General features: G+C 37.7%; 1 protein-coding gene across 1 annotated transcript in view; it reads left to right on the top strand.

The window, feature by feature from the left end:
• Nucleotides 1-13,927, top strand: part of GPC6 (glypican 6) — a 1,041,998-nt gene that overhangs the window by 518,403 nt on the left and 509,668 nt on the right. The window contains exon 3 of the mRNA XM_026493466.4: nt 8,564-8,955. Coding sequence (XP_026349251.1) covers nt 8,564-8,955 — 392 coding nt within the window. The remainder of the gene's footprint in view (nt 1-8,563; nt 8,956-13,927) is intronic.

Below are 13,927 nucleotides of genomic sequence, written 5' to 3'. Positions count from 1 at the left end.
ATTTTGGTGCCTCCCGGGTTAAACACGTGGTGCGTCATGTCACCTCTGAAAGAAAAATGGGTTGTGGGCAAGGCCTGAAGGCGTTGTCTGTAGGCCAAGACGAAGGGGCTGTGCGATGATGAAGGTGAACTTGGGAAGCATCTCGGCTTTTAATTCCATATGCATCGCTTAGGGTGAGATGGAAACACCGTCTGTAGGCTCCAAACACATGTTTGCTTTTGGCAACTGTCCGCAGATTTCAAATTTAATTCATGATTCTCAGAATTAATAGTTTGTCTATACCACCTTGTGAACATAAATGGCCTAATCAGTCTTTCTCCCTTTAAAGGATATCTTCTGGAGATATAACCTACCAAGAAATAAAACATTTATCAATCTAATGTGTAAAGGATCACTAAGTATAGGGGGGAAAAAAAAAGTTTAACCTTGGGGAATGTGCGTTCAAGCCTACAATTTCTGTAAACTGCCTTATTGCTTCAAATCTCCCGATATCAGCCAATTACATAGGGGCTGCTTTCCAGGGAACTTTCCTTTTTTGAAACTGAATTACAGCCCTGAATCTGAAAAGTCTCCTGGAATTTATTCTCTTCAGGTGACTTAATTTAATGGTATTAAATGGAAGGACTTTGCAAGGTATTGATTATTTTTAACGAACACTCACGATGACTTTTCATTAAAATTTTCTTCATGGAAAAGTCTAGTTGATTAGATTAGATACATTGGAAAAATATAAAGTGGTGATGTCTGACCTGAATAATGCATTTAAAAAGGCATTGTTTTATCCTTGGTTTTCTTGATTGATTGGTTAGGAGTATTTCCCCAGACCCCTTGTGTTTCCACTTATTTAAGATCTAATTTATAAGAGTTTCTAACACACAATGGGAGTAATATAATAAAAATAACCTTTGGATTAACATTGTGAGCCATTTTTGAATTATGTATTGTAATATTTTTGATAGCAGATATGTTTATTATTTTTTGAAAATAATTCTTCTAGATTCATGGTGAGCATTGTATTTTGTTATAAAAGCCTTATAAAATGTTAAAAGTTAGTTTAAATTTCTGTTTTTATTAATTACCATAAAAAGAGAGTGAAAAAAGAAAATTATAAAATTTGCTTTATAATTATATTGGTGTATTTTTTTTTTCTTTTTCATTTTATGCTGTCTATTTTATATGCCAGGTTTACTATAGGATTTTCTCCTCACGAAAATGTCCAGGGGCTCATTAAACCACAATGTTAGAAAAATTTAGGGGTGTCTACTTTAAAATCACTAGAGTCACCTAAATCCTCTAAATCATTAAAGTGATTTAAGAACTTACTTTGGGATTTTAGTTACCTTGCAAAGAAATATAAAGAGATGAATGGGCTGCGGGGTTGTCAAAGCAAATTTTAACATATAAGATAAAAATAATGGATGAATTGTTGAACACTACGTCTGAAACTAGTGGTGTGCTATGTGTTGGCTAATTGAATTTAAATAAAAAAATAATGGAGAAAAGGAACTTTTATTCTACTACTTAGAGATAACAGACTAATAATTAAATTGTCTTCCTACGAACAGAAATTAAAGGCATAATACATTTTGTTGAATTAATTTATCTCCAAACATTTCACTTATGATTCTGACCCTTTATGCCAGGGATTGGCAAAATTTTTCTGTAATAGCATGGACATTAAATATTTGGGATATTTTGAACCACATAAAATCTCTGTTGCTAATTTTTCTTTGTTAACATTGGCATTTTATTTGATTTTATTCAAACTTTTAAAATGTTTAGGTGAATGTGTTCCTGGGTATGTATACTTGTTGATAATATACACGTATGATAAAATAATATATACAATATATGTGTGCATATATCAAAAATGAGACACATATTTAGTCAAATAATTTTAGCCTCCTTTTGCGTGTCACTGTTCTGTGCATGGTAGCTATAATCTCAGGATCTGTGAGTGGTTTTCTTCTAGGGGAAGCTCCCCCTTTGAGGAAGAAATACCAACCCAAGGGATGTGAGTATGCCCTCCAGTCTCAGTTATCTATGTGAATTAATTAGTATTAGTGGGAAAAGTAATAACACGTGAAAATTATTTGTAATAAATAATTTAGATTTGACTTTAGAGTACATTTTGCAATTTTTGTTTACATGAGGTTTTACCCAGAGTCCTCAGAGTTTATTATACTCCCCATTAATTATTCAAATCACAATGTGAAAGTTTGACTAACAAAAAACTACAAAGCCACCCCACTGTCCTGTGTTTTCTTAGAATTCATCCTTTCTCCTAATGGTTTAAAGCTCTGGGTTGCAGGCTAGTTGAATGGTCTGGGGCAACCTGTTTATTTCTGAATTTCAGTTTCCTCCTCTGCAAACTAGATATACTAATATCCGATTTGCATCAAGTGTGTGTAAAGCCCATAATACCACACCTTACCTAGTGTGTGATGCTCATTACACATCAGGCAACTCTTTCGGCCCTATCTCTAGCTATGTTTGCAATCACCATGATGGTAAATTGATTGTTTCAAACCCATTTGTCCTCTTCATTTAAGGTTTGGTATCTTGACTTTCCTCCAAAACTGTAACAGAAGCAAGTGGAAATAATGAAGATATTATGTTACCATATTGATTGCATTTTAAAACAGTTTGTGTTGGGGGTGGGGAGCTCTTACTTAAGTGACAGAAACTTGGTTAAATAATCCCTCAAACAGGAAAGATGTAGATTACTATTATTAGAATCACTTTGAACTTACATAGCCTATTAATTCCTGGGATGAATTGACTGAGTAACTCATAATGCTTATTATAATATAATAAATTTAATTTGTAGAAACATACATATACATACACAACAAGAGAAAGTATGAATTAAGAGATAAAGAAGTCATAAATAATAAAAGAATGTTTGCTTACAGCAACATTATCTCATAATAGGCTCTCTTTTTGAATCATTTGTTATTTTGAAAATAATTTGACATAATTTCAACCTTATAATTTTTTAAAAATGTATACTGAGGGTTTCCGTTTCTTATGGAAAAACACAATTGATGTTTAGGAAAAACTGCTAAGACAATATAATAGGATATCTATTATAGATTCAAAAGCGGTTTGGGAGTTCATTCAAACATAGCGTGCAGGGCATTGCTTAGGTGAAGTATGCAAGTGAACTTGAATGCAGTCAGTCTGGTGAGATCACAGCCTATGAGGCAAGGCCCAGCAGGAGAGGCAGTAATGAAGCCAAGCTAAGCATGCCTCATGACAGAGTTGTGTCAGAGAGGAAGTGAGGGTCTGGTAAGGCAGTCCTGATAATGAACGTATTTTTGGACAGGGTCCATGAGGCCTTCTAGATGTAGATGCACCGGAACTTGGAGCATGGGAGAATATGAATGTTTATGTCTGTATTACTGTCCAAGAGTTTGGAGGATGTCAGGATGCCGTATCAGTTACATCCGGCTCTACAATGGGCTGTAGCATCTCTCTCCCTCTAAGGTGGGCCCATGAACTTACCATTATCTGAGAAGAGCCCAGATCAGATGGAGTCAAGGTGCATTTCATTGGACGCTCACATTCCTCCATCTACTTATTCACTCACTAGTCACCACTTTCTAAAGCCCTGTCCCATAACAGGCACCATACATGGAATTGGTAATATTGGCCACCAATAATCTTACCCACGAGTATAATGTGTATTTCAGCTCCTTTCACTGAGAGCACAGCTCCTGAAATTTATCTCGAAAATAAATTGCAGGGCTGTCTCTATAAATGTTCTGGTCTTTTCTCTGAATGTTTTGATATCCTATTTTTAGACCTCTGGAATTTATCAGTAGGAGGGTAACTCTCCATGGGTGGATTATGAGTGATTTTGTCTCCCCAAGGGATGTTTGGTAATGTCTGGAGACGTGTTTGGTTGTCAGTACTGGAGGAAGGATGTGCTATTGGCAGCGAGTAGATAGAGGCCAGGGATGTTATTTCATATCCTACGGTGCACAGGGCAGACCCACAAGAACAAAGGTTGTCCAGCTCACAACGTCAACAACAGTGCTGAGGTCAAGACCCCTTCTATAGAGGACCGCATCCAACTGTCCATGCCACATAAGCTACGGTGTGCCAACTGACATTTCATGTGGCAAGAAGTCCCTGAGCAACCCCAGTGCTTCCCTCTTCTGTTAGGGTCTCACCTCCGGAGAGTGGGAAGAGATAGAGCATTCAGGGACCATGTGTTCTCACCCTCAAAGTCGAGCATAGAAGAGAGTAAATGGCGCTATGTTTCTTCTTCCATGAATGCTCCTCATTCACTCAGCATTTTCCTGGTGGTCCTAGCTGGTTATTATGTAAGCAAGGAGACTTTGGAAAGGAGAAATCATCCCATTGATGTGCCTGAATGCTGACAGGTGTATGCAGAACGAGGAAGGACACCCCTATTGACTTGTCCTTGAAAAGGCACGGAGTGGGGGTGGGGGGACGGGGTCGTAGCTTTGTTGTGTCTGTGAATCATAACCCTTACTGGACATCAGCGTTCCCAGCCACTTTACCCTCCACGACAGTTCCTCTGGGTCTTTCCTTAACCAGACCTTGGACGTGGGGCTGACTGAACTGATTTCACGTGCTTTTGTGGAGGGAACGTTAGGAAAGAAGAGATTAGGAGAGAAATACACGGAACTGCACATGAATATGTGGATTTAAAGGAGCAGAGTTAGGACCCGCACTTCCCGTGGCAGGACAGGTGCTGCTGGTTACCAAGGATAGATACAATCTCCGCTGACAGGAGACCAAAGCTTCTCGCACTCATTGGGTTTTGTGATCACATGAATTTACACCACCATCTTGAAGCACTCGTTTCAAACATGCTTTCAATGAGAAGTGTTTTGGAAAGCAGGGGAGTAGGAAGGTGCTACAATGTCCAGGTAAATGCCATATGGTGCTTAATCCAGTCTCCACGTGCCGTCTGCCTGCAGTGGTATTGAGACATTTCCAGTTTGGTTGGGCAAACCTTTTGCCATGTCAGTGGACTACAGATTCCTCGAGAGCCTCTTGTCTGCCTTTCCCCTCTTGCTGGCACCTCCCTTTGGCTCTGTGTGCACCTTCCGTTTTGATACATTCATTTGGAGGCTTCATTTGAAGCCTTTCTCAGATATCTATCCTCAGGGCAACTTTTAGCTCCTCGGAGTTGATTTTTGCCCCTTAAGAGGCCTCTCCAAGCGATCAGGCAGCGTGCACACTTTCTTTTTTGCCTTTGGAACGGTGGTGGTTCTTATCTACAAGATTGTTCCCCCACTTGAAGCAATCTGCCCCGCAGCAAACAGCTGTCTGCATCCAGATCTCCCCTCTAGATGAATAAAATCCTTCCAGAGGCTAATGCTGGCTGGAAAATGTGCTTTTGTGCATCTCTGAAGCATAACGGAGCCCTAAGCAATGGCCTTTGATGTATATTTTGTGAATGGGGAAGAGAAAAAAAAATCAAAAACATTTTTTTTCTACCAAACTGTTTCTTGCAGATGAAAATTTTTGTTGACTGAAGGCTTTACCCAATGTGAGGTTTGCCCTCGCCGATTAGACGAAGGTTAGACTGAGCGTGTTTCCCTACATTGCTCTCCAATTTCGCTCTCTGTGCTGTGCGGGCGTAATACTTCATCAGCAAAGTGGGTCCGATCACTGTCTTCCGAATCGCCATCTTGTTTGGTTTGCTGAGAAACAGTTTTCATCCAAGCAGAAAATACTTGGTTCAAAGAGTCAACCTTCCAAAGGTGGAAGTCTAAGTCTATGAGCGGGCTAAAAATGAAATGAGGGTACTTATTTTTGGAGGACATTAGTTTTGCCTCAGTACCTTGAATCCTCATCTTTCATAAGATCTAAGATCAATGGACCTTAGGGTAGCAACATTTGTCATAATCGGCTGATACATTAGCATCTTTCAATACCAAATATTAACTTTGACTATGAGATCACTAAACCATATAATGATTTTGAACAAGGAATAATAACTTGACTTTTGAGGACCAGTGAAGCTAATAGCAAACTTTAAAGACAATGACATACCCTTAGACAGAATTTAAGCTTAGAATCTAATGAAATGTTTCTTGAGCCCTATTTATTGAAATATGAGAACTTGGTTTCATTATTCAATTATGAATACTAATTTAGGCATATAAAGGCAAACCACAAGACACAGTAAGTGAGCAGTCTGTTTTTAACCATTCAGCCTCAAAGCAGGCATAAGTCCAATATTTCATGTTCCCTGTATCAGGAAGGGAAGAGCCTAAGGAATGTTACATTCAGCAAAAGCAAAAAAATAAAAATTTCATCCTCATAGAGAAGCATTTATAACTCCAGTCTTTGCAGAGCAATGAGAATGAGAAGATTTTTTTTCTTTTTTTTAAAGCTCTTTGAAAATCCAGACCACACTATTGATTACTAACTATTCATTGCTGAAGGCAGTACTCTGTATTCAATAAATTAAGCTTTAATTCCTGAGTCCAACAAAATAATTGACCTCAAAAAGAAGATAAATGAATAGGCTGTCCTGAGCTCATGATTAGAATCCACTTTCCAGTCTCATTATATTAGTATTTTTCAATTCAGTGATTTTTCCATTCTTTTTTAGTTTCGTTCACAATCTATAACACCTTTCACCCTGCTGCTCTATCAACAAGGCCAAGCTATTTCCATTCTTGGTTTCAAGAATGAAGGATTTTAATATGGTATTTTTATACTTTAGTATTAATACTGATCATGTAATGTCATTTCCATTTTAGGACAGACTAGGTAACTAGTATTTCTGAAAAATTCTGAAATGTTCTTGAGTGTATAAAATCCTGTATAACATAGACATAGAGCATACAGAAATATTTTGGTTAATTGATCCTTTGAAAATTTTGAAAAATTTACTCTTATTTGCATTAATGTTGATTTTCCTTACTGAATCCTTAAAGATTAGGGAGGTTTAATAATGTTTATCCTGATTCCACATTTGGGAAAATTTAAGATAGGAAATATTTGGTGGCTTACACAAGACCACACAGGGTTTATAAACCATGACTTAGGAAATCCCTCACTTCTTGCTGCCACTGTAGCAACAGAATTTCTATGTTTAGGAAAGTATATCCTTTCATAGTAAAAAGGTAAACACGTGAATAGAGTCCTTTTTAGGTTTGATGCTTTGGTTTCATTTGAAAACAACTATAAAATAATCATTATTATTATGGGTACCATCTAATGACCAGAACAGTGGTTCAATGTTATATTATTCAGAATCGAAGTAGCTAAATCAGGGTCTTCTATGAAGCGGAAATGAGGTATAACTTCCAAGGAAACTGTAGAGACGTTCATGGCTTCTTTCCTTCTGTGTCTCTAGAGAACACCCCCCCCCCCCAGGGTTCCAGAAAAAAAGTTTGTTTGTTTATTTGCTTGTTTTTGTTTGTATTCCTGCTGGGATTCCTTGAGGTGTCCTGTACTTGCTTCATCCTTGCATTAGCTGAGAGGGGACGTGGTATCAGAGAACGAAGAGAACTGTGAGAGGTACAACAGGATCCCTCTGGTGTTGGGAACTTGGATTAATAAACTCAGAGGCATTGTCTCTTCTTAGCCTCTTCTCCACCCCAAATCACATTCTCCAAATGGGATAAGACTTGCGCTTACTCTCCCGAGGCTCATTTGTGCAAATGGATAGGTGTCCTTCCGTACATGAAGTATGTCTCGAGGGAGCCTCATGAGGGCCAAAGAGGCTAACAGTACCCAGTGACATTAATTTCTAGTTTCTTGCATCCTCTAAGTGAGCCCACTAACACTCAAGTTCTGCTGCAGGATAGCAGAGTTCATTTCTTGGTGTACTCTTCTTCAGTGAGAACTTCTTGGGCAGAAAGCCCAATTGCCTATATTTTATTCAATTTCTATAAAATGATAGTTTATATTTATAATGATAATGCAAAGTACTTCATAACTTTCTGATTCATTATGGCAAACTAAATTATGTTCATTAGAGCTTTGGTATTAAGTGAATTTAATTGCATTATGAATCTCTGAACACTGATAATTGATTGCTATATATAGCAACTACAAAGAGTCCAAAATATTACACTAATTTAAATATCCCATTTATGAACTATTCCAAATAACAACAATTTAATTGAATTTGGTGTTAGAACAGATTTGTAAATAGGCTAGAGCAAATGTTTTTATCAGTATGCATTTGTTATTATGTTAATAACAATACTTTGCAACATATTTTGATTGGAGTTTATATCAAATTAGGATTTCCTAAAATTTAACAATAAACGAGAAAAGAACCCAGCTACTTTGGAGGAGTAGTTAATGGTATGCTCCTAATGTTAACGGATGTTCTTTCAAGTGGAAATCATGTGGTCTTCTGTTTTCTTTGACTCATAGAAGATCATAGATGTAGGGCAAATCTTATGTTAAATATTATCACTGGTTCATTGATACCTTAATCACAGGATATGTGTTTGTATGAAAAGGACCTTTAGAAACTGTTGTTTCTAAATTAAGTAGATGCATTGGGCATTCTAGATCTTACCAATTTGTGACTGTTTTCTTGTTTTCTTTGCAGAATTTTTCCGAGAGCTCCTGGAGAATGCAGAAAAGTCACTGAATGATATGTTTGTACGGACCTACGGAATGTTGTATATGCAAAATTCAGAAGTGTTCCAGGACCTTTTCACTGAGTTGAAAAGATATTATACTGGGGGCAATGTAAATCTGGAGGAGATGCTCAATGACTTCTGGGCTCGGCTCCTGGAAAGGATGTTCCAGCTGATAAACCCACAGTATCACTTCAGCGAGGACTACCTGGAATGTGTGAGTAAATACACAGACCAGCTGAAGCCGTTTGGAGATGTGCCCCGGAAATTGAAGATTCAGGTCACCCGCGCCTTCATCGCTGCCCGGACTTTTGTCCAAGGGCTAACTGTGGGCAGAGAAGTTGCAAACCGAGTTTCCAAGGTAATTGAAAATCTGCTGTCTTTCTCATTGGTCTTCCTCTTTTGCTCTGTTCTTAAAACAACCGTTTAAAAAAAAAAAAAAAAAATTAAGGTGAAAGTTCTCCCTTACAGCAGTCCTTGCTCTTAGAGAAATCAGATAAATGTCAAGGTTTAATTCTGTTTTTTTTTCCCTTGCTTTGTGTGAGAGAAGACAAGAATTCAATCCATTCCATGTTGAGAACATAATGTCAATATTTATCAGCGCTATAGCAGAGAAGCTTTTATCAGGAGTGGTACGGAAACAGGTGTCTTGTAACCATGACCACTTGGCACTTATGATCAGAGTTTTAAGAATGATAAATAGTCATGAAACAGTCCATCCGGAGGTTATAATCCACTAGGAAGTCACAAGGCGATCGTCTTCATGAGGTCTGCAAGTAGCGACAAGCTGCTGTTCAAAACACCAGCTCCTGGCATTTCTTCTTCTTTATCACTCTTGTAAAAGTGGCCAAATTCTTTAGTAGTGGAGGAAGATCCCTTTGCTGACACCTGTAGAATTGGATTAGGGAGGAATAAGGAATACAAAGTATAGATTCTGGCGGAGAATTCTTTTGTTATCCATTAGCTTTGTAATTCAATGCCATGTATTGCGTTGGGTTTATAAGCAAGATAAATCACTAATACACATCACACCTTTCCTTGAGGACGTCTCTAAACCTTTAATGCAAGGGGTCTTTCTCCACAGCTTTCTTTAAACATTGTTTCCTGTGTATAGGATATTTGCCTTTGTTTAAATTCTTCCTTGACAGTCAACCGTTCTTACAAGAAGGGCTTGCCCAATTATGACGTCAGCCCAACAAATAAACTGCAAGATGATTACTATAAGAGGTAAAGTAAAAACAATACATAACAGGAATCTGGTATCATGTTGCCTAAAAAGGTCATATTTGTACAAAAATAAATGCCAAAAATTACTTTCTTATTACCGGGCTGTGGCAAAGAGCCACATAATTCTCATGACTCATGGCACCATCCTATCGTGTTTCTTTCTTCCCCACTTTGATGTCCTCAGTATTTACATCTTGGCATAAGGACTGTGTATACCCTTAAAAAATGTTTCTCCATGGAACTATTTATAAATTCCATAGCAATACATTTTTAAATTACCTGTTTCTACTGAGTTTATCTGAACATATGGAAAGACCATTCTCAAGAAGGCTCTGAAAAGGATAATCACATGGGACTTAATAATATAAAGGGCATATGATTCTGATGTAAAAAAAAACAAAATCAACAATGTTCTAGATACCAAAGGAACTAGAGCCCCAAAAGTGAATTAATACGGAATTAGCCAGGTGGAATAGCCAGGGGAAATATGGTCACCTGGGAAAGTCTGTAAAATATAGATAAGTACAAGAAATAACTATGTATCCCATATATTCTTGAACAGATAGTTTTTTTTATTAAAAAAAAAAGATTAGTTACAGAGGCTTCAAATTGAAGTCTTTGCTTTTGTTGAAGAATGAAACATACAACCAGCTTTTAAAACAACACTAGGTAAGAAATTCAAAGGATGGACTGATATATGCAGGATCATTGTTTACCTGGATTCTGGCGGAGTGTGAATAACGTTTAGATGCATATATTTTGGCCTGGGGATGTTCTGGTGCGATAAGAGAGTGTTTTCTAGCGAAGTATCTAAAAAGCCTCAGGGAAGGCTGCTGCTGATTCTCAGAGGCGGTGTTCACAACTGCCCAGAGATGGCACCTCCCTTTTATCAGTCCCTCACCGTCTCCGTCTGAGGTCTTTGTAGGTCAAAATCTAATCTACTAGTCTTCTCTCGTGGAGGTTGGCGTCAGGCAGCAACCATCAATGAGTATGACTTTTTGTTGTTTTCCGGACATGTTGAGCCGGAACACTGAGCTCATGCTTCTCCTGACCCTTGCGTGGTCCACATTCATGTGCTGAGTGACTGTTGTGGGTTCGTGATGTTGTTTGTGGTCATGTAACCACGGCATGTTGACTGTTCTGTGCAGATATTGGCTTGTCTTGCCTGAGTTTCATGAGCCCTAATCTACACAAATCATAAATCCCATGCTGACATCTGGGCACCACTTTCTAGTAGAAAGATAAATAGAGAGAAAGAGAGAGAGAGATACAGTTAGAGATATGTGGTTCAAAAGAAGCTGAGCAATTTTTTTAGTATTTTTTTCCCTAAAATACTTTATGACTCAGGGATTTAAGCATTTTTACCAATGAACTTTCTCACCTAATGATTACCAGATGGTCTGTAGCTAAGTAAACCAGAAATGGATCTACTAGGATTATTGGTGTGCTGATAATTTTCAGCACCCAAACTATTTTTTTGTAATAAGAATAAAATATTATGAGGGCTAAATATATTAAGAGGAGAAGCAAGAATGGTGTTGGAGGTTTAAGCCCTTCATAAATCTGAAGTCTCCCTGTGGTCTGTTACTTGAATGATTTAGAGTTGGTGAAACGATTGCGGAAGAGGGAAGGAATTCAAGGCAGAACTCCCGAATGGAAATCAACAAACTAGGTTATCTCCTGCATCTTGGTTTGGGGAATACTTTTTTCTTTCAGTTTCTCTTTTCTCTTCCAGTGGCTTCTTAAATCTTGGGGAAGATGTCATTAATAGCTTCTAATTAATTGTTTTGACTGGAAAATTTATCTCTTTGGTAAAACACAGCCATTTGACACAAATGTTTTGACATGATATCATAGGGAATTTTCTTACCAGAAAAATGGAGAAATACTTTGTAGGTATCAACACAATTACTTTTTAAATTTATCCTTGCCACCTTATAGATAAAAACCTTGTCTTCTTCTAGGCACTAAATGGAGGTAATTTTAAGTAACTGTAACTGGAGCTCTGGTTCTTAGAAGTGTTAAATGATTCTGGAGTGAGTGTCTGGTTCAGTTAGCCAGGATTCATTTTCTCTTTGAATGACTATTTTTTCCGAGTGCCAAGTGTTGACAAAGTAAGGAGATTTGGTAACTTGCATACTTTACTGGTGGAAGTATAAATGACATGAACACGTTGAGTAACAATTGGAAAATACCTGTTGAAAAAGTGCATATCCCGGAACTGCAGTTCGACCCCTGGAGTGGACCAGGTAGGCATGTGCATGTGTGTACAGGTGGATAGGCAAACGAATGTTAACAGCAGCACTATTTGCAATAACATGAGAAGTAAGAAGATCATAAACGTCCCATCTGCATACATCTTGATCTCTTTTCACCGTAAAATCCTATGGGGCATTGAAAATAAGTGAACTGTAGCCACACTAGTGGATGAATCACAGGAACCTCATTTTGAGAGAAAAAATCACCAAAGCATATGTACAATATGTATATAAAGTTCAAATAACATAAAATGAAGCAATGCAGTATTTGGGAATAAAAATATATATGAGAAAAAATTTTTAAACCGGAGACACGAACACCAGATGGTCATTACCTTTGGGGGTTAAGTTTGGAGATATTATAAAGGAGTGATATACAGGGGTTTCTAAAGTTATTGATAACATACTGTTTCTTAAGCTCTGGGCTATATGTGCGGTCAGGAGTGGATTTAAAACCATTTTAATGAAAAAGATTCAAGTGGGGAAAGACTTTGCCATTGTTCCTCTCTGATTCTCTTCATCTGCACAGATATGATCAAGTCTCCGAGCTACCCTCATTAGTTTATCAGATTTACTGCTGTCTCTGACTTGTTAACTGTTCACTTTCTATGCCCCATATTGTGCTGAGTGGTATCAGGTAGGCATGGAAGGTAAAGCCCTCAAATGAAGATAAAAGCAAATTTTGATAACGTAGCAGCCTTGAGAGAAAGAATCTAGACTATTCTTTAGCATTGTCCCTTTATTAAAACACCACTCTCATAACCTTATATATACCCATTCGGGACTGGAAACATGGATGCCAGCTTGTGAGACACTGTGAAGCACAGACAGAGGCCTGCATAAAGAGGTGTTAACAGCTTGTCTGCTTTAACCAAGTTTCAACTATTTATCATGAAGGCAAATGTAGAAATGACTCTCGTGTCTTCGCTGGTCCATCTTGATGCCATTTAAACAAAGAAGACATGACTTTCCTATCTTTCTGCTTTAATAAAAGTGACTTCTATGAGTAAACACTGTAAATTATGTCAATACAACTACATCAACTATGCAAGTCATTTCAGCGATTCACTCCAGACAGTTGGGTAGATAGTAGAGCTGAGATCCGGAGAACTTAACTCTATTGCCAAAGATTGTCATGTATCTTTTTTCTGTCTGTCTGTCTGTCTGTGTATCTAACTATCCACCTATACATCCATCCATCTACCTAAAGTCCTTCCTTCTTGTGGGTCATGACTTTGAAAAGAAAGTCTGGCTTTTAGTCTTTAGGAAGACCAGAATATTTTCATCAGTAGACACCTGCCATGTCTGCTACACAGACTGTTGTTTTTGCATGAAGAGCCTCTTAGCTGGTTCATCCACCTGAGTAAACAGCTTTGCATTAACAATGCAATGCCTAGAAAGCAATAAACAGAGAGTCAATTTCAATAAATGTGGTTGATGGACTATAAGGCTGAAAAAATTTGTCATCAAATTTGATGGAATGAAGACTCTGAAATACATCCATTGAGAGCATTCTCTGATCACAATGGAAAACCATTCTGAAGAATTTACCATGGATCTAATTGACAAGAGAAATGGTATTCTATTTAGCTGTTAGCTTTTGGGAAAGAATTTAAGATACAAAGTAAGACCACCTGTTGTAGCTATCACCTGACTCATTTGTCTTGTGCCTTTTATGGCGATCTTCTAATTGGAGTTAACTTCTGTGGAGTCATCCAAAAATGAAAAGGACCACAGAAAGGTCTTAGGTGAATGAAACCTTTTTATAGTTCTTCGGTGGTTAGTGTATTATCTTCTGTAATTGATGATTATTCAATGTAGGTTACTTCAGTAATTTACAATGTTAGG

The sequence above is a fragment of the Ursus arctos genome, unplaced genomic scaffold, assembly GCF_023065955.2.
Source record: "Ursus arctos isolate Adak ecotype North America unplaced genomic scaffold, UrsArc2.0 scaffold_10, whole genome shotgun sequence".
NCBI classification, from domain to species: domain Eukaryota; kingdom Metazoa; phylum Chordata; class Mammalia; order Carnivora; family Ursidae; genus Ursus; species Ursus arctos.
The sequence above is the reverse complement of the archived record's forward strand: the minus strand, read 5'-3'. Positions and strand labels throughout refer to the sequence as shown.